General features: G+C 30.3%; 1 protein-coding gene across 5 annotated transcripts in view; it reads right to left on the bottom strand.

The window, feature by feature from the left end:
- Nucleotides 1–4,140: 4,140 nt before the first annotated feature.
- Nucleotides 4,141–25,003, bottom strand: part of LOC143058226 (neurabin-1-like) — a 53,195-nt gene continuing 32,332 nt past the window's right edge. For 4 of the 5 annotated variants that reach the window (XM_076231699.1, XM_076231702.1, XM_076231700.1 and 1 more), the window contains 11 exons: nucleotides 24,879–24,975; nucleotides 23,330–23,462; nucleotides 22,644–22,733; nucleotides 20,877–21,043; nucleotides 20,333–20,409; nucleotides 19,835–19,984; nucleotides 17,686–17,867; nucleotides 15,223–15,396; nucleotides 13,453–13,565; nucleotides 12,466–12,651; nucleotides 4,141–11,710 (listed from right to left, as the gene is read on the bottom strand). In XM_076231699.1, the coding sequence (XP_076087814.1) occupies nucleotides 11,564–11,710; nucleotides 12,466–12,651; nucleotides 13,453–13,565; nucleotides 15,223–15,396; nucleotides 17,686–17,867; nucleotides 19,835–19,984; nucleotides 20,333–20,409; nucleotides 20,877–21,043; nucleotides 22,644–22,733; nucleotides 23,330–23,462; nucleotides 24,879–24,975 (1,516 nt within the window). In that variant the 3' untranslated portion in view covers nucleotides 4,141–11,563. The remainder of the gene's footprint in view (nucleotides 11,711–12,465; nucleotides 12,652–13,452; nucleotides 13,566–15,222; nucleotides 15,397–17,685; nucleotides 17,868–19,834; nucleotides 19,985–20,332; nucleotides 20,410–20,876; nucleotides 21,044–22,643; nucleotides 22,734–23,329; nucleotides 23,463–24,878; nucleotides 24,976–25,003) is intronic. The other variant, XM_076231703.1, reaches the window with a different exon arrangement.

Genomic DNA, 25,003 nt, shown 5'->3' with positions numbered 1-25,003 from the left:
GCAATCCCGAAAAGGGGGGTCATCACAAACATGACATTAAATCGTTATCACTGAACTAGTATATATATTGTATAGGGGCCAGCTGAAGGACGCCTCCGGGTGCGGGAATTTTTCGCTGCATTGAAGACCTGTTGGTGACCTTAATTCTGCTGTTGTATGTTTTTCTATGGTCGGGTTGTTGTCTCTTTGACAAATTCCCCATTTCCATTCTCAATTTTATTATACGAACAAGAACAAACAGGTCTACGTTATTTTGATATTTATCAATTTTCAGGAAACATTGCGAAACATGATCTTCAATATTTCGAAAACATGTGAAATAAATTTGCTAACACGGTGACGGTGGACCGTCGAGTGTCAACAAACGTAGTAGACTTGTTCACTGAAAAGACGAGGATAATGGTTTCATCTGACATTTGTTATGCAAACCCAGTTTTGATCATGATATTTAAAAAGACGTACTTTTTTTCAATCTGTGTATTAATAAACTAGAAAATATCTCTTCATCTGGACCGACTTGGCATCTACTACGTTTGGACGGGTCCATTTCATTAGTAAGGTGATCGATAAATATTACGGAGTTTTGACAGAAAAGGAAAACGAACTTATTGTTATGTGTTTTCAACAAGGGTTTCGTTTTGCTAAATTATTTGCGCAAATAAAGTTTGTCTATTTTTAGATTACAGGTAGTAATTTGACACTACGCATTAACCTGTGTAGTGATTTTGATTTTACGATAAATGTATGAATGAACGATAAATTTATGAATGAACAAGAGCACCTGACCTCTTAAAGAAACACAAATTAAACATAAAAAACCGTATTTATTAGGAGATAATTCAGTTAAATTTTCAATACTAAATCAACAACTGAAATGAATCCATATTTTGTTGAAACATCGTACGAACGGCGGAAAACGGAATCGCATTTATAAAAATGTACTTTTTTTCACTCGGACTTCTATGTTATTTGATAGTCAAACGGTTGACCCTTTAAATACAAAAATACATCTACAAGAACATATTCTGAAACTTCTTAAATCCCTCAACTTTTTTTTAAAGTTTCAAGCTATGTATTGCATTAGAAAACATACATAGGTGTTAAAGAATGACTGACCAGGAGCCTGTTTAACAAAATACTATGGCTTGATCTGGGCGGAGTCTCTGATCTGGGTCACAAAGATGGCCATACGCGACGGCATAAAAGCAATTGCTTTAAAAATGAAAATATAATAAATGTGAAAGATCGCATTAGTTTAGCCCGAAGAACATCTTATTCACTTATGTCAACAGGTGTACATGGCACAAATGGCCTGAATCCAAGGATTTCCTATAGTATTTATAGAATCTACATATTACCCCGTCTGCTCTACAGTCTAGAAGTCTTGCCTCTTACGATCAGCCAAATCAACGACTTGGGTGACTTCCATTTATCATTCTTAAAAAATATTCAGGCTCTACCAACAAGAACAGCTTCGGCTTCAGTATTCTCACTACTGGGTGCCCTCCCTATAGAGGCCGAGCTTCACAAAAGACAATTAAGCCTTCTGCATTCAATCCTAGCATCTGAAAATCAAAATCTTAGGGATATCTTGTTGCGTCAGTACCGACTAGAAATTTGCAATGGAACTTTTCTACACAGAACAGAAAATGTCCTGCTTCAATATAGCCTACCAAGCATTGATGAGCTTCTAATATTTCTTCCAACAAAAATTAAATGGAAACAATCCGTTAGACATGCTATTAATACATTTTGGAGTAATAAATTTAGATCTTTAAGTAGAGAAAAATCAACCCTGACTAGGCTATGTACGGACATTATCAATATAGGAGAAATACATCCAGTTTGGAAAACAGCAACAGAAATTCCGGGGGATACAAAGAAAGCCATTACAAAAGCTAGAATACTAACTGGGACCTATCTTTTACAAGCAACCAAAGCTAAATTTAATATAGGAAGTACAGACCCAATTTGTCCGCTTTGCAAACTCGAGGAAGAAAACCTTCTACATTTCCTAACTAGATGTCCATCTCTGGAAGGGGTTCGTAGGACTTTTTATGCCCCATTAAAACAGGCTGTTATAAATAAAATTGGGATTGATCAGTGGAAAACAAATTTTCAAAATAGGGAAACATTAAGCCAATTAATTGTTGACTGCAGAAAACTAGTGGGTTCTTTACTTCCAAACGACAACATTTTTTTTAAATATGGTTGAATCAATTTCTAGGAATCTGTGTGATAAATTACATCAACAGAGGCTGGCTCAGATAAATTCTCTATCATAATATAAACATCCATTAACCATCATATGGAATTGAGCTTTATTTCAATCCTTTTCAGAGCACAAAATAGTGGCGTACATAAATAACAGTTAGAAGTGAGAAGTACATGGAGGACAGTTGTGATATAGATGTACTTAGGAATACGTTGTTGGTTACAATAATAGACGTAATATACAGACGAAATATAGACAATTGCTGTATCAAAGTGGTAGCTGATGTTCTAAATATAGAGACATGCAGATATTTAATAGTGTCAGACCACGGTTTTACTAATTTCATAAAGTGAATCAGTGTCATTTTAGATTTTAGACTATTTTTTAACGAAGTATCAAAGTGAATAACTTTTAATACCGTCTGTGTAATATAAGCCCATCGTCTTTTTAATATATGCAATTGCGTTTTTTTTACTGTGATTTAAAAAAGTGATTTTAGCGTCCGTGTAACATAAGCCCACTGTGATAATCAAAAACATTTGATGTGCTCCTAACCACAGGAGGAAGTTACTGAAAGAAGAAGAAGAAGTTAAGCGTCCTTAAGTTCAAAGAGCACAAACCGAAACTATACCGACTACGTCGGAAAAATGGCATTGTATACATCTTACATGCATTATATTGTATGTATGTATGTCAAGTATATGTTTTAAATGTTGGAAATAAAATAAATCAAAATTAAAAAAAAAAAAAAAACGTAAGTCCAGATTAAGTTCTTCTCTATCAATAAATAATTTAATTGTGGATGTAACAGGTCTTCTAATTGGCTGACAGTGTTTTGTTTATCATCTCATAGACATAATTATGTCATGTGACTGTGAAGTCATTAATGTTTTTCCATGATTTACGCCAGTTTAAAATGGAATTTAGAATTAAATTATAAGAAATGACTAATATTTTTTTGTTAATGAAGAAATTACATAAATAAACTGTTATCACAGAAATATGTCTCGCTTTTTTTGTAATTTCAATAATGCAAATGTTGAAATTAAAATAGCAACACTTTTAACAGGTAAGATTTGCAAACAATCAAAGTCAATGAACCATGACTGAAGGTACAATGCTAAACAATTTCCATGGAAATGAGATGTGCCAATACTAATACAACTGCATACCAAATACCATTGACTTATTATAAGTAGTTCCCTGTAAACAAGCCTTGACACAAACTAATACATGTAAACTTAGCATAATTTCAAAGTCAATAAACCATTACTGAGGGAGTGGGGTCAAACAATCTCCATGATAATAAAATTGTGCCAATGCTAATACAACTGCATACTAAATATCATTAACCTACAACTAATGGTTCCCCATAACCGACCTAATCACAAACTAATACATGAAAACTAAGCGAAAGTTTCAAAGTCAATAGACTATGACTGAGAAGGCGGGGCCAAATAGTCTCCATAGAAATTAAATATCCCAATGCTTATAGAACTGCATACCAATTATCATTAACTTATCACTAGTTTCCCATAAACTCACCTAATCACAAACTAATACATGAAAACTAAGCAAAAGTTTCAAAGTCAATAGACCATAACTAAGGGGGTGGGGCAAAATAATCTCCATGTTAATGAGATGTGCTAATATTAATACAACTGCATACCAAATATCATTGACTTACCACTAGTGGTTCCCCATAAACTAGACCTTATCACATACTAATACATTGTGTATCCCTCCGTCGCCCAACGGCTGGAAACAGCATACCTATATGTCTCGCTTTTGACTCTGTCAAGGATAAAACTTAATGCCCACTCTACAATGGCATAGGCAAAACAAAGCAACATCTAAAGGGACATACATGTAAAGCAGTACATACAATGGCACATGTTTAATAATTATAAATAAATAAGACAATACGCGTTATAAATACTGACTTTATTTTATGTGAAATGTTATGTTTTATACCATGGAGATATGTCAATGTACAAACTAAATATAACTTGGATTCAAATGAAAAAGAGAAAATATAAAATAAAACTTTGAAAAAATCAACAAGTCTACATAATTAAACTGTTAAATCTGTCACATTCATTGACATTTAACCTTTGACATTTAACCTTCATAGTTCCCCTCCTACTTGTAGGGTAGTAGACTACTGTACTGTCTTACAATAGTGTACATGGTATTTGCTATACTGTAAATTCAGAAATTACAGCGAGGTTTTTATTATTGAGAAAAATGTGGCAGAGTTGAAAACATAATAATTTAAACTTGCATTTTGAAATATTTTATATGAATTAAACAGTTTTGTTCTCAAAATTGTAAAAATTAAAATCGCATTTAAATCTAAAATGACAAAATCGCAATTATAAATGCATGCAATAATTTCTGAATTTACTGTATTCAATATCATACCATGATTCTTTTGAGTCTACACTAGTTTGGTTATAAATGATGATAAAATAGAAGACTTATTAAATGAATTTTTCTGTAGATTTCTGATTTCATTCCTACTCTAACTTGTTAAAAAAAAAACTATGAAAGAGTTTGTAGATTCATTTTATATGAGGCTATCTGAAGCTTGTTTGGCTTTGTTTTCAATGGGGAAATCATGAACTTATGTAGTCAAAGGAATGAGAATATCCAATTCACCATTTCAGAATCTAATGCATCCTGGGTAATATTTCCAAAAACATTGTGATTGGTTTAAAACGTTCTCAACAATGGAAATTCAACCAATGATTCATTTTGATATACAAACAATGAAATTACCCATAGTCCTTTAGATTCTGAACCAGCCAATAGCATTGATAGAGGGAAATATAAAACATCAGGTAACTTACACAAGCAAAAATTCCTGAAACCATGAACGTTAGTATCAAAGATAAAAATATCAGCCTTCTGTTACATAAGGGTACCAGTAGTGTTAAGGGTTATTGAATCCCTTCCCTTATCTCAACAAGGTACCAGTATTGTTAAGGGTTACTTCCCTTATCTCAACAAAATATAAATTATCTCAGAACACAAAAAAAATATGAACTCAGAAATTAACAAAATATGGAAATTTTGAATTTTGTTCTTCAAAATTGAGTCTACAACCTTTACTAATTGAAACAACTGCTTGACCATACAAAAACATACTGCATGTATATCTGTCATGATAGTTATATGAAAGTTAATTATAAATTCTTATACATATGCACTCTTCACATGCTTTGTAAATGCTATGCATTGTTTGTTGTCCTTATTTCCATTACACTCCCCCCCTTTTAAGTACAACATATACATATAATACATGTAAAAGCAAATATATATATATATATATGGACACAACCTTTAAAATCTACAACATATAAATAAAACACAACATATGTTCTTACTGTTTACATATAAATTCACATTTATAATAAGTTATAATCTTACATATAGCAAAAACCTGTCTTGAGAGACCAAACCCCTCTTTTCAAAAACCTTTACTTTTCAAAAAAATAAGTTTTGTATATTCATGAAATCAAGATCTCTGAAGGTAGATCTAAAAGTTACTGTTAAGTATTCAGTGACTCTATCAGACAAAAAATCTCACAAAAAAAAGATAATTGTAGGTTACATCAATATGTAATATTTTTTGTGTAAAGAGTTGCCATCACTTATATAAATAAGATCCCAGTTAATTTATTAATAAAGACCAAGTTCAAAAGAAATATAAGTTTCTTTATACTGCAACTATTATATATATATATAATATATATATCCATAAAGGGATGAAAATAAGTTTGAAATTTGTGTTAATTCAAATAGCTATGAATTTATTTATTAAAGCTGCAGTATAAAATCAATATTAGGTCAATGTCAGAAAAATATCAACTTTTGTGTACTCTGCGCAAAATTGAGGAAGGGATCGGTAGAACCTCACCCTTCCCTAGTTTCTCAGCCTCATACAAAAAAGTTGATATTTTCTGACATTGACCTAATATTGTATATTTATTTACATGTGATCTAGTACAAAGACAACAGGCTTATTCAACATGAAACTTGAGCTGCATACACTATCTTAGTTTTGTTACTACAGTTTATCATCTCTTAAAGTTCAGAAATATATTTTTGATATGTTAATGATGTAGTATTTGCCATTTTTTAGAACTGGACATATTAACAGAGGAAATGTTTGTCACAAGATAGCTTCTACAACATCAAAACATCCATACTTTCACAAACATCTGAATTCTGAAATTAGATGGAAACAAATAAAAAATTGAGAAAAAGGGTTGCCATTGGCAAATATTTCACCCATACTTAAGTTTGAAAGTAATAGAGGGAAAGGACTGGATTTTTTTTAACAGGATCAATAAGATGAGGTAAAAAAAGAAATCTTCAATAAAAGCCTCACCATACACAATGTTCATCTTGGTATTTTTTCGGCTAATGATGAATATTTTTATTTTTTATTTTTTTCCTCTGAACCAAACATTTGTCTAGACTTATTTATTTATTTATTTTAAATTTTTGATAAAACAAGTGAAGATCATAAAAAAATTTGATAACTGGAATACATTACTTTTAAGTGGAATATCGATTTAAGAAATCATTTGATGTGAAAGAGGTTGAGTATAGCAGATTAACTTGGTATGAGAGTAAGATTTATATATTAATGAATATTCATGTTTTATTTTGTCAAGAGGTCCAGCTCTGTTTCAATTAAAGTAAAATCAAAAGTATAAATGATATGCAGATATAAAAATAATAAATAAATCAGTAAGCAAGATTATCATCAAAATTATATACTAATCAAAGCAGCTTTATAAAGAAAAAATAAATTAAAAAGTTAACAAATATAATTACAACGATAGTTTGTTTTCATGTCAAATCACATTCATCTTCAACTCTTTTACACAAATTATTGAGAAATATCTTAAATTTGTTTGCCTCTGGTGCTTCATAGGAAAAAGATTAGAAACCAGTATAGAGTTTATTGTTATAAAAGTTTGAATGATATGAGATACGAACACTGGCCATTTGATCAACTGTTGTCTGATATGAACAGAAATATGAATTGAAAGAAAATATACCCATTTGCCACCCCTTACCTTTGGGGGATTTTATCATTTGAATTGAATCTCTTCTAGTAATCATACCTCTTTCAAAGAGGTCAAAATAAATTTTCATGAACAAAATCTTCCCAGTAGTCTAACAAATAATGCTTGAATAGGTCACAGTGCAAAGTCTCCATCAATGAGTTTTTAACATTCTTTATACAAGATTTTAAGATAAATATTTGTTTTCTAATTTCAAACATAATCTAAAATATAAAAAAAATATATTTAACTACCAGTATTCTCAGTTTAGAAATGTACAGACTGAAAACAGTGAATTTAGGAAATCTACATTTCCTTTTCGCTACTTGCTGAAAGAAAAGTTCCTTGTTCATGGACCATTAGATAACGAAAGTAGAAATAAACCAGGAACTAAAATACAAGTTTACAACAAAGGAAAAAATATATGATTTTTTTATAAGCAGAAGTAAAAAGTCTAAAAAATTAAAGAGTATTTAAATAATAAACAAATATCAAAAAGCTGTGATTAGAAGCCAAAAAAAGACAAAAGCATATTTTTGTTTTGGAAAAATTACTTGAAAATAAATGAAAGTGCAGATTTATTTTTATCATAAATGGGTATGGAATTGTTTTTTCTTTATTATGTTACTTGATCAAAAATAAATTATAAGCTTATAAAATGAAAATGAGTTTGAAAATTTAATTTACATTCAGTAAATTTTATGTTTATCTGTAAATTAAGATGTGTGTTATCAAAGTTCTGTATCACACATCATATTTAAGAAAAATATCAACATACTAGTTTTGTTCAAATATAATTTTTTTTCAATAATTGACAAATTTAAGTAAACTATATTAAATTTGTCCATAAACTCTTATTCTGTTGCTGGTGAATTGTGATAGATAAAACAACGAAAAAAACGTCTAATGGTCCTGAAAGGAACTTCTTCCTATAATCACTATCTACATGATATATATATATTTATATATTGATCTATTTTCCCCAATACTAAATCTTAAAATTCCAATTTGGAAAATTCCAAAATGAGGCTTTCCCCTAAAGTGAAGTGACATACACTTTTAATAATTATTCTGCAATTATCATATTTATATAGAATGATAAAGGAATCTCTGTTGATAGTAAATTGTTTCTATAGTTATCCAGAAATAGAGTAAAGTGTTCTAATTTGATAGGAAATTATCCCAACTGATGTGAAAAAAGACTGTTTGCATTTGAATGGACGATATATGCAGTCTGCACTGTAAGCCACTAGTCAGATTTACTATGATAGGTATGTAATATTGCAATTTAACCTTGGAAAATATGACAGTATTGTAGATTAAGAAATTAGTGTGAGAATTTACCCTTTATGCATATTGAAAAATCATAAAATGTCAAGATTAATTATTGCAATTTTCTGGCACAATTTTTTCAATCCAAAATCTAATCTCATATTTGTTATATCTCTGTTCCTGTTTAAAAAGGGAACTGAATGAGTTATCAATAGAAGACAGATAATTGCTTTTTTTTAAACAAACTAAAAAAACAAATACAAACTGACTTGAAAAAAATAGTAACATTTTTTGTTTAATGGGAAAAAATCCATGTAACAAAACAATGCTATAAAGAAAATGAAAGACAAAAAAAATATATTTGTGAAAAAATTATGGTTATGAATATGATAATGACTGATAGGATGTTTGAGTAATATATACATGTAGACAAATACTTATTAACAAAAAGTATACATCTTTACAACACGTGCAATAATATACATATATAATGTGTGACCTCTCTATATCAAAATATCTCCTATTCTATATTAAGCACCAACATTTGCATGAAAGCTTTAAAAATGAGACATTTGTATTTTTTCAACATGATCATTAAAATTGTCAAAAACAATTTGTTCAGTTGACGAAAAGAATTAAATATTTTACCATCTAATAGTATATAACTTTGTTCTCTTTTTTCTCTTCTTAAAAAAACCCCTTGTCATAACATTGATAAATTAACAGTCCTTGCGAACATTTCCATAAAAAGTCTTATAAAAAGAATCATGACAATGCCATGTCTGCGACTTTCAATATCTTTCATTCTGAACCATTAAAATTACTATGGTCAAGTCATTATCCTCAAATGGCAAGTTTTTACACTAGGCACCATAATTTTTGTGTCAACTTGTTTAGCACTTGAAAAAAAAAATATACAGATTCATTTTTATATTTACATACAGTTATAAAATTATACCAACAACCTTTTACAAATCATAATGGTCACATATAAAAGATCATACAATAAATATAAAATTAAAAAAAAACAATATTTAATATTTTATACCATAATATTTCCTTCTTTCGTTTATTTCAATTTTGTGACATATATCATCAATATTTTCTGTTTCAGTATCTATTTACCTAGATACTATCAAAAAAGAATGCACCAAAATATTTTGCATATTGGTTTGGACTATTCCATTTAAAAGGATAGGGGAGGGTAGGAAGTGACTTTTTAAAAAACCCTCTACAACATGTCTTGAGTCACTTAAGCACACATTAAATGGGCATTCAAATCCAATGTAAAAAATAAAACTTTTGGTAAGAATTTTCCCGAAAAAAAGATAAACAGGAAGTTACTAATATTTTCTCAGATTAGAAAAAAAAAGTTTTGTTTGAAAAGGAATGTTTTCTTATTGATTTAAATTCTGATCTTTTATTTGTGACCAAAACCACAATCAATGCTGTCTTGTAAGTAAATCAGAAAATAACAACCTATTTAAAAAATAATGTCAAGAATCCTGCAGAAAAGTTCTGCAAATGCCTTCAATGAACAAATTACAGATTAAGAATTATTCTGTCCATGGAAAGAAAAAAAACCATATCTAATAAAAAGATAGTTTTAATCAATTAGTCTGCAATAAATTTAATATTTTTTAAAGTTAAATTTTAGGAAGAAATATTATGTTTGTTTAGTTTACAAAAACAAGACTTTAACCAATAGTTGAACAAAAATAATTGTTAAACATGATATTGCAATGTGTATTTTTCTTTCCATAGTCAGTAAACTCTTGAACACAACTTAAATTCACAAAATATAGTTCTATAACATTAATCAGCACTTGAATACATCATTTACAATTAAAATGGTGGTCATAAATATTGACATTATCCAATGAAATATGACCTTACATTCTAGCCTAGCCAATTAAAAATGTTCTTACATTTCAAAAAATGCTTTTTATTAATCCATATAATGATGGTGAAATTGGTCCCAATCTAAAAAGCCACAATTAACAACAAAAATGACCAAACTATACAGATACATGATTTTTGTTTAAATGAATATATATAATGACTTATTTATCTGAAATTTCTTTCCCTTCAAGTTTAGCATTATTGACTTTGACAAGTGATTATAATAGTATACCCTTTACAAACTCTGAAAAAATTATTGGACTAGATGACAATTAATTTTTCAGCACTTTTGAATAATTGTTAAGCATATGGAAGTGTATTTTCAAATACGAGATAAAATGAGAATGTTGTAAGAAAAAAAATAATTTCTATATTCTATCTGATTTCTTAAATTGTGTCAACTGGCGTTTTGATTTTCATAATTTTTTGTATAAAACGACAGAAATTTTAATATGTAAAATTACCGATTTCTTCATTTACGTTACATTTGGTGGCAGAAGTCAAAACATGTGAGAATATTCTATTTTTTTCAGTCCTATGCTTTGATTTTATCTTGCTATAAAAACAACTATCACAGTTTAACATATATAATTTATTGCTCCATTTTATAATGAAAACTTATGCATTTGTTATTTTATTATGTAAATTGAAAGTTTAGATTCTTGGAATCAAAGCTGTATAAATTATACAATATATAAAATATTTGCATACATAACTTCTTCATTTAGTAATTTTAAATATAAAATTTCCTTATTCTAATGTCTAGTCAATAACAGTAGTTACAAAGTACTTCAAATGAATTGAACCTATTAAAAAGTGTTTTACATCTGAATATAAAATCTTGATGGCCAGCCAATCATAAATAATGTAACATCACAGCATTGACTGACTTCTAGTGAAATATGACCTCTATTTACAAAATGTTGGTTAAGATCTGTGTTATACTATTAATTATCATTAAACCAGATTGATCTTCACATAGAAATCAATTCTGGAAAAGTCATTCCTATTATTTGTTTTTTTAATCAAATATATAATCTATGTTATGTTTAAAATGCAAAACAATTGTTCTTTCACTAATGTATAATTATCATTATTTCTTCCTTTGTTTCTTTTGTTCTTTTTCTTTTATCTTTCTTTCTTTCTCTAGTTGTTTCTTCTCTCTATCTAATGCTATTTTAAGTTCTTTGATTTTCTTCTTAAACAATTCTCTGTCTTTACTCACTGTGATGCCCATAGTCTAAAAAGAATTAGAAGTGACAAGTTTTAAAAAATGTGATCTAAAACATCTTTATTTTTATTCATAGAAGCACATCTGTTGGTCATTTTTTTTGTATCTTCTCATGATTTCAGGTTTCATATAATCTTTCCTTCCAAAATTTGTAGTTTTTGAGCCTCTTGATAATGAAGGTAAATCCAGATAAGTGCCTTGGATGCTCAAACTAAAACTATAACTTTCATTTCTTTGCCTGCATTTATCATACATTACAAATCTTACAGGTTCAATCCACTATTTTCTACATAGGAAAATGCCTGTAAATTCAAACCAGGTTTAATCCATCATTGTTTATATAAGAAAATGCCTGTACCAAAGCAGAAATTTGACAATTTGTTTGATGTGTTTGAGCTTTTGATTTTGCCATTTTCTTAAGGAATTTTCTTCAGCATTCAGTCTTTTTGCTATTTAATTTTTTAATCAATGTTTATGTTTTATAAATACACCACATAGTTTCTCTTGCATGTCAATAACATTTCAAACCCCACCAACAGAAACCCAAATTATCTCCTGTTGCAGAATTTGTGAAGAAAATGAACATAAGGGTAAAAAATATTTTATACAACTTTATGAACAGAGACTCTACATATCTACATAGAAAAGAAAGCCACAGCTATCATCAGAAAGGCTCTCCAATATAAATTATTCATATCTAATGACCTTCATATCAAATGACCTTCAAATCAAATCATAGTCAATAGATCTACTTAAAATGTTACCTTTAGCTTGGTCCCATCTAATAATACAAGTTGAGGTCCAGTTATATTTTTCTCAGAAAAGAGAGGAATATATTTCTCCTGTTCCAGGGCCACTAACCAGTGCCTGACATGTTCCATCCTCCACTCAGAGATTGGACAAGATTCTATTTGATTGATATTCCGCCGACTTGGGGTTGTAGATTTATCCTGAAAATTAAGTTTAGATAAAGTACTCAGTAATCAACTTACTTTCACATATATTTTTCTCAGTTTTAACCATAGCTGGGGGAGGGGTCCTTATTCCCGAGTTTAACACCCGATCCCAGAGTCCCGATAAAATTTTAATTGGTTTGCATTATTTCTATATCTACCTAATTTGAATATGTAAATTTGTACAGAGAAAATAAAAATGGAAATGTGCCCTTGCTTGCATATAACATTATAAAGGGACATAACTCAAGTTGCTAAAAGTGATGCCACCCAAATTCAAACTTGATCTGAGTTTTGTGTTAATAAGACATTTGGTTCAGGAATCTACATGGAATTTTGCTATTTTGTATTTTAGCCGGAAAAATTGCACGGTTGGGTGACCCTATCTTTTCTTTTGATATTCTCAAAGCATTCTTTAAAAGCTATCTTCTCGTATTTTATTTTACAATTCTATCATTAGTTTAGCTTCTAATCACATAATGATGTTTTTTCCTGTATAATCCGTACAAAATGTGTCATTTTGTCACAACCTGTAGTTTGAGAAAATGCCCAGTGACCTATAAGTTTATTATATTTTTGAATGTATATCAAGTTATACTACATTTTGGCAAAGTATGAACAAATTCTATCATTTTTAATTTAGACTCCCATACCACCTTCATTAATACAACAAATGAAGCTGGAAATACTAAGTGACATATCCTTTATACATTACATTGAGATTTGGGAAGATTTTTCCCTCTAAGTATTCATCCCTGACCTTCAGGGGTTAATAACATATCTAAAGAATGTATCTACCTCTGCAGCAGGAGTTCCTGAGATATTCAAAGAAAATATCGTCTTTTTCCCATCCTCATCGTCAATTTCTTGTACCATGTACGCTGACGATATATCTTCATTATCATCTAAACCTGATGAGAAAAAATGTTTGAAAAGTGAATTCGAAACTTCTCAATCAATTCTTAACTCAGGCCAATGGGTTTTGTTATTTAATACTCCGATAATATATTGAAACATTGTAAACTACAAAATTAACATTCCTTAGGAACTATCTATGTTAAATCAAACTTTTAATACATATATCAAAAACATAATTTTATTAAGTTGCATACAACATACATATATATTTTACAACACAACACATGCTGATCATTAGTACTAAATATTTGACATAACAATATAAATCTTCAAAATGCTTTCAATTTTCAATAGAGAAATATATCTTTCTAAAATCTATTTAAAGAAGTTTCAGACATTCATTCATATCAAATCTAATAGAAATTTCACAGGACTACAAGATGTTTTACCGTTCACAACTATTTGTATTATTAAAGCTTTACACAAAAGTTGCCAGAAAAAAGTCTGACTAGGAAAAATTGGTATCTTTTTATATTTTAATATTAAAATGTTAAGTTGTTTAAGAAATGTTCAGGTAGGGTGAAAATGCATTCATTCTTCCACAATCAATCAACTAGGTAAAATGCAAGAGATTTGTTTTTAATTAATCTCATCAAACCATATTTTTCTTGCTGATCTTTGAATATAAATGCCAACATTATATAGTGTTAAGATACATGTATACATTCAGCTGAAAATATGTTATACAGTAAAACCTGTTCATAAAGGTGAACATGTAAAATCCAAGCTTATGAGACAGAACTCTTTCAAACGATGTTCAAAATGGATAGTTATTACTGCAATGATATCAGAGTTCCTTGTTGGAGGGACTTGACCACCAAAATTTGCAAAGGACTGACACAATTTTGGTATTTTCTTTGTAATAGAAATAGTAGTGAGGACCAGCAGTTTTTCTTCAGGGAACAACAGATATGAAAAGATTTTGAGAACTCTGTGAGACTAAGAAGAGGGTGACCTAACAAGACTCATTTTTTTCCTAATAGAAGTGCCTTTATGGCTGGTTTGACTGTATTCTGGAATAGACTTAAAAGTTTACAGAAAGGTCAAGGTTAAACATGACCCTTTTCTTTATACAATTTCTGTTACCCATATTGAAGGATTCATAAATGCTTGAGAAATGTCTTATCTTACAATCCAGTGTGGGAAGACAGGACTAGTCAGTATCTTTTTCTAGTTACAGCAAGATGATAGTGGATATGTTCCTAATGTTACTGAAATCCTGTCCCCTTTCTACTCACATGACTTACCAAATTAGACTTATTGCAAGGCTTGAACTAACATGAGCAACATGACAGGTGCTACATGTGTAGCAGGATCTGCTTACCCTTCCAAAACACCTGAAATCATCCTTAGTTTTTGATGGGGTTAGTGTTGCTAAGTCTTTAGTTTTTTATGTTATGTTTAATTTGTGTACTATTGATCATCTGCTTGACATTTTCTTTTTCAGTCATGGAGTTGTCAGTTTATTTAGGAGTTAAGAGTTTGAATGACCTTTTGAATGACCTTTTGGTATTCTTAACCTCTTATTTTATAATTTCATAATAATGAGAAATTTTTAATTAGTTATCAAAAGTACCAGGATTCTAATTTAATATGCCAGACGCGTGTTTCGTCTACATAAGACTTGAGTAATTCATAAACGCTTCTTACCATCCAACGAGTCTGATGAGTATGTAGCCTCTAATGGACGTTTGGAAATAAGTTTAATTCCAGAGCCACCGCCATCTCCATTTAGGTTTTTATTTGATAACAAAACAATTCCACCTCCGCTGTTGTCTGATGAGCTGCTTTTGCCAAATTTAAGAAACTTTGGCAATCCAATTCCTATTTAAAACATGCAATTTGAATATGTATGTGTGTTAGTTTCACAATTGTTAGGTTCAATTGTTAGAACAAAAATAATGCACCATGCTGTTTACTCTACTATCTACTCTTATGACATATAATTTCAAAAAGATATTATTATTGTAGGTCTCATTTTTAAGGACAAGAAAGGGATTTCAAATCCCCCTCCCCTTTTGTGACATTTTCACCACATTTTTTGCAATATTTTGTGTCAAATTAATACAGATTCATGTTGTCATGGTTACACCATAAAAGAGATTTTATTTCACCATTATAACTATTGGATATCAGATCTACAGAAGATGCTCTTTCCATAAATATACACATGCATAACACAAATACAATGTGTAAAGCCTTATTAGTTAGAAAGTAAGGGAAAGAGGGTTGTTGTTAAAAATTATGGGTGTCAATTTTAAGTTTTTTTCCTAACTGTGAATTGCTACCTAAAGTAAGGTACAGTGTCTTAAATCTAAATGGTCACAGATGGAAGGCAGACAAGTGAGTTCTCATTAATTAGTAGAATATCAATGGATAACATTATGCATATCTGCAACTCAAGTTATCCTTCAACTTGACTTTGGGGCCCTTTATAGCTTTCTGTTTGGTGTAAGCCAAGGCTCTGTGTTAAAGACCGTACTTTGATCTATAATGTTTTACTTTTACAAAATTGTGACTTGGATTGTACATTGTCTCATTGTTACTCATACCACATCTTCTTATATCTATTTGGTTGAGATAATAAGAGTAGACTAAATATTTGTAAAGATAATATTTCACTATCTGTTTATATATTAAAATGCATATACAAACTATACAGAAATATACACTTAATATACTTTAAAAAATTATTCCCCTGTTTTTTTTAATATTTATAAATGATTATGAATATAGTCTGTTTTTAATAGTAATTTCAACAAGAATGTGTCCCCAGTACATGGATGCCCCATTTGCACTTTAATTTTTTATGTTCAGTGGACCGTAAAAATGGGGGAAAATCTCTGCTTTGGCATTACAATTAGAAAGATCATATCATAGGGAACATGTATACTAAGTTTCAAGTTGATTGGACTTCAACTTCATCAAAAAACAACCTCGACCAAAAACTTTAACCTGAAGAGGGACAGACGGATGCACAGACCAGAAAGCATAATGCCCATAAATGGGGCATAATAAAATTATTCTGAATTTCAATAATAAAATAATACCAAGTGTATCTTTATGCAACTGGACATAATTATTACAAGTTTAATATAACATATACTGTGGATTCATTATTATTCGTTGGGATACCAATTTTTGTGGGTTTTGTGGGTACAGGTTAACCACGAATTCAAATGTTCAACAAATAATATATCTTCATAGGCTTTGTATACAGAGACTGGCAAAACCACGAAATCAAATATCCACGAGTATACAATTTTTCAGCAATCCACAAAAATTGATACCCGCGAAAATAAATAGATCCACAGTAAATACTATTAGCAAATACTACATGTAAAGCATCACAAATTTTTAGGGTTAACTCACAAACAAATATCCAACTTATCACATATATCACTCGTCACATGGCAAGGTATTTTCAAATTGGCAATTTTTACATGTGAGCTAGATCAGACAGAAATTGACCTTATGCAAGTGCACGTATATATGTACATGTATAAGACTGATAAATTTTCGAAATATTCAAATACGATATAAAAGATGAATATTGGTTTGTTTATTAAGGTTTTTATATCAACTCATTTTCCAAACAATTATCAGACATAGTACAGGATTTTTTTTTATAAACTCCTTTAATGTTGAGAAGATCTGAAGACAGTTTCTGTTCTGGAATATCAGATAAACTGAGATTAAAATAGACATTTCAGTTAAAATTCAATTGAAATGTAATTGATTGATTGTTGCATACTTAAGAAAATGAAGAGTTCAGATGAAATGATCAAAATCAGATAACAGTCTTACTGTCTAGAACAAGAATGTGTCCATAGTACACAGATGCCCCCACTGGCACTATCAATTTCTTTGTTCATTTGACCTTGAAATTGGGGTCAAAAACCAATTTTCACTAAGTTTAAAGTAGATTGGACTTCAACTTCATCAAAATCTACCTTGACTAAAAACAATAAAACCTGCAGTGGGACAGAAGGACAAAAAAACGGACGCATAGACCTAAAAACATAATGCCCAAATATAGGGCATAATAAAATAAAATTAGATCAAAATCAGTCTAGAAAAAGTTCTGGTTTGAATTTAGAATATGCTGTTTACCTTTACCCGATGAAGACTTTGATTTAGAACTACTACTAGCGCCATCTGAGGATCCAGTGGTATCTATTGAGACAGTGTCGGGTATTTCTGATTCCATGTTTCTAAAGTTAGGATTTGTGGGATCGTACGAGGTCTGTGATACTGTAGAGGCTGTTTCTGATTGTTCTGATGTGCTGTCCCTCCTAAAATAAACAAGTATATTAACTAATTATTTTAAATATTTTATCCTAGTAGTCGCTTGATTTGTACCCATTCTGTAGGTCGTTTCTTCAAAATATTAGTAATACTTTTAACATTTAGCTTCCCTGCTGATTCATATCAAAATCTGTTCACAATTAAAATTGATGATGATGATGATGATGATGGATGGTTAACATTCAGCCGCAAATTAATTTTTATTCAGGACGAGAACATGTTAATGTAATATAAACATTAACGCTGCATTGTACTAGACCGACATGTTGAGCCAGAATTAAACATGTTAGTTCACAAGGTAACAGTTCGCAGAAAGACAAGTTACCTTACATTGACACATTATTATGACTACAAGCCGACCAGTCTTTGCTCTTATTCCTTAATGTTGTGTGCTTAGCAGAGAAGCAGCAAATACCAATTTCTTTGGTTTGACCCAGCCAATAATTGAAACCACTACCTCCTACACTTGAGGTAGACATACTACCACAAGACTACTGAGGCAGTACAATTAAAATGAACAACTGTACCCAACGCTTAACTAATAACCCTTTTAAAAGGATAACTTTGTCCAGTCCATGGCTGAACTGTACACGTACAGATGCAAGTTAAAAATAGAAATGTACCCTTTTTGGTCCTGTGTGTGTGAGTGAGTATCAATGTTGTATGAATATTCATATAAGATACCTTGCAAACCAAAAAAAGAAACAATGAACAACATACATCTTGCAATGCAAAAAATAGCAAATAGTCCATTATTTATATCAAAAGGATAAAATGTCAACTACTGTGAAAGTACTTTTATTCATGGGGTACCAATTTTCGTGGATGACTAAATCCATGAATTTTAGATCTAGAGAATATATTGAATAACGCCAAATGTGAGAGAATACTTTCATAACAATCACAGAACTACAACCACATGCAGGATAATACTGTAAATTCAGAAATTATTGTGTGCATTTATTATTGGGATTTTGTCATTTTAGACTTAAATGCGATTTTAATTTTTACAATTTTGAGAACGGACCTGTTAAATTCATATAAAATATTTCAAAATGCGAGTTTAAATTATTGCGTTTCATCTCAGTCGCATTTTTCGCAATAATAAAAACCTTGCATTAATTTCTGAATTTACACTACCCATTTAATCTTTAATAACCCAAACTGTACTTTTGATCTTTTAATTCTCACAAAAAGTTTTTTGATCGATATTTTCAGGTATTGGTATGCTATTTTGATAAAGTGTTCATTTTATATTCTGATAGTTCTCGTACATATGGGAAATAATAATTTCATTCTGGGCTTGATTTTAATAAGAATTATTTGACAATTCAAGATACGTTTATAGCATTTGTTTATGTTACTGTTCTCTTTATGTGACATGTGTATGGCCTAATTAACACCTTTGATGGTCTTTAATCTGTTGATCATGGATTAATTACGTAGTGTTATCACTACGATTTACACGGGTAAATGTTTACTTTGCAATTTCCTTCAATCCAGACTATTTGTAACCTTCGTTTCTAAAGGCTTTAGTTTTTCATTTTTTTTTTTTTAAACTAAAAGCCATGAATTTCAAAACCCATGAACATGTAAATATTGCTCAAACCACGAAAGTTGATACCCCAGAATTAAAGTACTTTCACAGATTATAATATCCTACAATCAAACTGACATATTTCAAAATAACTTAGAATGGAAATGGGGAATGTGTCAAAGAGACAACAACCTGACCAAAGGGCAGAAAACAGCCAAGGTCACCAAAGTATATTCAATAGAGTGAGAAAATCTAGCAACTGCAGGCAAGTTTCAGCTGGCCCCTTAATAAAATGGGTACATTTATATCAGGTTTTTGTTTATAAAACATTTACAGTAATGTCTAAAATATTACTGCAGCTTTCCAAACATGCCAAGCTATCAATTTTTCATTTAAAACTTATCAATGCTAATTTACCTGGAACTTGATTGTGAATCTGTGTCTGCCCCGAGGGGTGGGGGAGGTGGTGGAGGGATAGAAGGAGGTCCCTCCACAGGTTCTGTGATCATTCTCTCCTGCAGCTGAGCTTTTCTTTTCTTTGCATCACTTTTCTTAACAGTACTGTCTCTGAAAAAAAAAATTGCATGATTATATTATAGACTCAACTTAAGCTTTAATAGATATATCTGTCATCACTAAATTGAATATTATATATTTTTTTAGTAGCACATCTTATTCATCATCAACAATTAATTTATAATAGATCCAAACAAATTCACAGCATAAAATTAAGCCTACTTTATTTATTTTTCAGAATTATCTCCCTTTGACCAGTAGAGATAACTTGAAAAATAATTTTAGCCAACCTTGCAGTCATTTTGAAATTTTGTGTTAGAGATCTTTTTTACTTGCTTTATTCTTTAACTTTATTTTTTCTTTTATTAAATCTGATGATCCTAATATACTCATCCTTACCCTTCATGTTTCATCCATGATTCCAAACCACTCTGTGTTTCTGACTTTATCTCACCTGCCTTTTCTTCATCTAGTGACTGGAAAAGAAAATAGAAAGTATAATCATGAATAATATTTTAGCAAGTTTCTGAAGGACATTTTTACTTAAAGAAAATGAACCAATAAGAGTCTAGGATGGCATGATTTTATATTAGCAGGTAAAGCATTTTGAGCTTGCTTTCAGTAACTAAATGCATTCTTTGACAGAGCGTTTGATTGTTGATTGCTTAACACCCATTGATATTGGCATGGTATTGTATATTATCTATAATTTGTACTTGTGGGTTTTTTTTTTTATTTTGTTGGAAGGCAGTTTTTGTCAGCACCCCCACCCAGACAATTGTAATTGAGAATTATAGTGCATTATAGTGTGAAAAGTTGCTCTGATACCCATCACCCATGTATTATTAATATAATGTGCCTTTCTACCCCCCTACATTTTTTTCTGGATTAGCCCTAACACTAACTTGATGTATGAAGAACAATAAACAAAATTTTTACATACCTTATTTCTTTTTGAAGGTGGGCGTCGGCTGGCCATGGCACCAGAACTAGCCAGTTGACCTTTAGATTTACTGACTGATGTGTCTAGTAGTCGTGCATCAGAGAGCACCTCATTAAATGATTCTGACAGTTGGTTGTCAATATCAGATATGGTACTGGTGTTCAAACCTGTCAAAATATCAATATATTTGAATGATTTTTTTTATACTATGGATCCATGACTTTCGTGGTACCAATTTTTGTTGAATTGGAGGAACATTGTACTTTTGTGTATTGGAGGAACATTGTACTTTTGTGTATTGGAGGAACATTGTACTTTTGTGTATTGGAAGAACATTGTATTTTTGTGTATTGGAGGAACATTGTACTTTTGTGTATTGGAGGAACATTGTACTTTTGTGTATTGGAGGAACAATGTACTTTTGTGACTTTTGTGTATTGGAGGAACATTGTACTTTTGTGTATTGGAGGAACATTGTACTTTTGTGTATTGGAAGAACATTGTATTTTTGTGTATTGGAGGAACATTGTACTTTTGTGTATTGGAGGAACATTGTACTTTTGTGTATTGGAGGAACAATGTACTTTTGTGACTTTTGTGTATTGGAGGAACATTGTACTTTTGTGTATTGGAGGAACATTGTACTTTTGTGTATTGGAAGAACATTGTATTTTTGTGTATTGGAGGAACATTGTACTTTTGTGTATATTTAATTTCTTTTTTTTTGTATAACTCTGTATACAAGTTATAGAAATTTTCCGTGTTGAATATCTAATTTGGTGGATCGCCTTTGACCTCCCAACCAACAAAAATTGATTTACAATGAATAATTATGAGTTCACAATAGTCAATTTTATTGATAGACAAAAGCAAAAGTTTATTTTCAAACTACGACTTAATCATTTCCATGTAACTGTGGATTCATTTATTTTCGTGGATATCAATTTTTGTTGAATGAGAAAACATTTTCGTGGATATTTGATTTCATGTTTTTTTTAAATTGTTGAACATTTGAATTTGTGGTTTAATACCTGCACCCAAGAATCCTAAGAAAATTAATAATTAAATAATGAATTCACAGCAGTAATTTTGCAATACTGTGGATATGTTTACTTTTGTGGTAACAATTTTTCGTGAATTGCAGGAACATTGTATTGTCAAGGATATCTAATTTCATGGTTTTGTTACTGCAACTAAATTCAGTTCTATGAATACATAAGAAAATCTTCATTTCTTTGTTAGCTTTTTCTTTAACAAAGGCTTAAGGATGTTCGCTACTCAGTTTAAAAATAACAAGAAAGACTGTTATGAATATACTGTATATAAATAAACTAAAAAACAGAAAAAAATGAAGGGTTCGTGTGCTCGTTTTCAACATATATGCCATTGAAAATTTGGCGGGAAATAATTCTTTCTATATTTTCCATAAATTTAACATTGGCACCTTTTTAGTTTCATAAACTATGAAAAAATAACAAGGATTTTAACAGATTTTGAAATATGGCTTTTTTAACTTTATGTAATAAAATTATGAAAAGAAAAGAAGGGGTTAGTGGGCAATTTTTTTTAATGGCAAGACATCGATAAAACCAGAGGATTCCGAACATCTGGCACAAATTCAAAAAATAGAGGAGCAAACTGTGACTTTCAGATGATGAACAGCAATAACAGTGGTGAACCTTTACTTTGGGTATTGTGAAGTTCATGTTGGTATGTTGTGTCAATAATAAATTCAAATATATCTTCTTTTCTTATTTCTATACTCACTCTGACTAACTACAGTATCCCCTGGAGAGTCATCAGAACCAGACGATATGGAAACAGCATCAGATATCTGACTTTGTGTTAGCACTTTGTCTAAAATATTAAAATAAATATAAAATTAAAATGATTTTGTATTTTTGTACATAACATATTAAGCTTTCCAATTCATGCACCAGCTATTATAAATAGCAAATTTATGCCCACAGCAAATACAGGAATTTTTTTTAACAATGTAATTTTTTTTAATATTTGAAACAAAATTTTGCTGTTTTTGCCTTCTGGAACATTACCATTGTCCAAAATAAAGTTAACTTTTTAAAACCAGGTTTAATGCACCATCTTCTATGTAAGGTAATGCTTGTACCAAGTCAGGAATATGACAGTTGTTTTCCATTCGTTAGATGTGTTGGAGCTTTTGATTATAAAAAGGAATTTCTGTTTAAATTATACTTTCCTTTAGAGTACTTTTGTTGTTTCACTTTTTCTTTCAGTTTGATTTCACATTTAACTTTTTTTTATATCAAACCATTATTTGAATTGCTCAAGCACAGATTAAATTTCTTTACTGAAGTTCATAAGAAAGAAAATAATACCAAAGTATCACTGCTACAAAAATATGGAATACAACATGCCAGCTGGGGTTGAAAATTGTATTATGATTTTCAGGAAATGAAAGTCTTAAAGCTCACCTAAGGAAGACTGTACTTTAACACTGGTCTCCTTTGATATGACATCTGGTACCCTTTGTGAGGCATCAGGAATTAAGACAGGTAACCCTGCTGCTTTCTGTGCTTCACCTAATTCACTCTCCAACTGGAAGATCTATCATAAAAAACAAAAGACATTTATTGTTTATCAAACATTTCGTTTTATTAAGTACCAAAAAACAAACATTGAGAATGCAAACAATTTAATGAAATATTGTTCCAATACTAGGATTAAACTTGATGAACAGAGATGTGTGCGAAATCACTTTCAACAGAATATTGTGTAATTCAAATGAATGTATAGGCCTTTGTTAGTTTTCTACGATTTTTAAATTTTTATTTATTTTAGTATATTTATATGTTTTTGAGTTTAGTATGATGTCCATTATCACTGAACTAGTACACATTTTTGTTTAGGGGCCAGCTGAAGCACGCCTCCCAGTGCGCGAGTGATGATGAACCATTAGTGGACTGCAGCTGTTTTCTGAACTTTTGGTCGAGTTTTTGTCTCTTTGACACATTACCTATTTCCATTCTTAATTTTATAGGAATGTAATTCAATGTTTACTGATTTTTATAAATAATTACTATAGCAACTAGCTTTCAGTAGTAGGGAGCACATTTTGATCCTGCTTTCCAAATTCTGTGTGTTTTTTTACTTGCATGGTTGAGTGATCATACTGTTAATAGATGGATTGCGTATGTTTTTTGGTGTGTATTCCTAAAATGACTTGTGATATTGATGTGTTTAGGGCTATTCCATTTAAATGTATGTGGGAGGGTAGGAAGGGATTTTCAAAATATATATTATTGTTGATGATCTGTTTTGTGGTGACCAACACAACTTAATCATATTATTTTTGAATAATTTACCTATCATCTTTATATATATATACTGTGGATTCATTTATTTTTGTGGGTACCAATTTTCATGAATTGAAGAAAATTTGAATTTTCGTGGATATTTAATTTCATGGTTTTTGCAAAATTCTTCATGAAAGTCATTGTAAAATTTGTAATTCTTTAAGAGGCTATTCAAGTAAATATCAGGCAAATCCTATGATATGGGTGGCACAACATAATTTTTTTCTCACTGAATTTTTGGTTCCAATGCAATGTTTATATCATACAAAGGATATATATGTCAAAGATATTTTTGAATCAACAGTGGATGGCTCAGAAAATGATTTGAAAGTTCACTAACAACGCAACAAAATTTTGTACAAAATGAAGAGTTATCTCCCCTTTTCAACGAATTTTCAGTGCTTTCTATGTATTTTTGTCTCTTTATTTGTTGCAGCTAATAAAAAAACAAAATTTAACTTTAAGAAAGAATGAATTTGTGATTTGAAATAGATGAAAAAATTTTGAAAACAAAATATATCATGTGCCATCCACTGCCTGGTTTTTCCATGGACACCCTCTTAAGCATCTAAATTCGTGGATCAACTGTACCCATGAAATCCATGAAAATTTGCATGCAATGAATAATAATGATTCCACACTACCTGGTATTTTAATGACAACCTACCCTATCTTTGAGTGACTTGACTAGAGAATTATATTGCTGATCTTTTTCAGCCTGTTGCTGAAGTAAAGATTCTCTTTCCTGCAGGAAATCTTTCTCTCTGTAAAAAAATATAAGTAAAATATAAT

This window comes from Mytilus galloprovincialis, chromosome 14 (genome assembly GCF_965363235.1).
Source record: "Mytilus galloprovincialis chromosome 14, xbMytGall1.hap1.1, whole genome shotgun sequence".
Taxonomy (NCBI): domain Eukaryota; kingdom Metazoa; phylum Mollusca; class Bivalvia; order Mytilida; family Mytilidae; genus Mytilus; species Mytilus galloprovincialis.
This window is presented reverse-complemented; position numbering and strand designations above follow the sequence as displayed.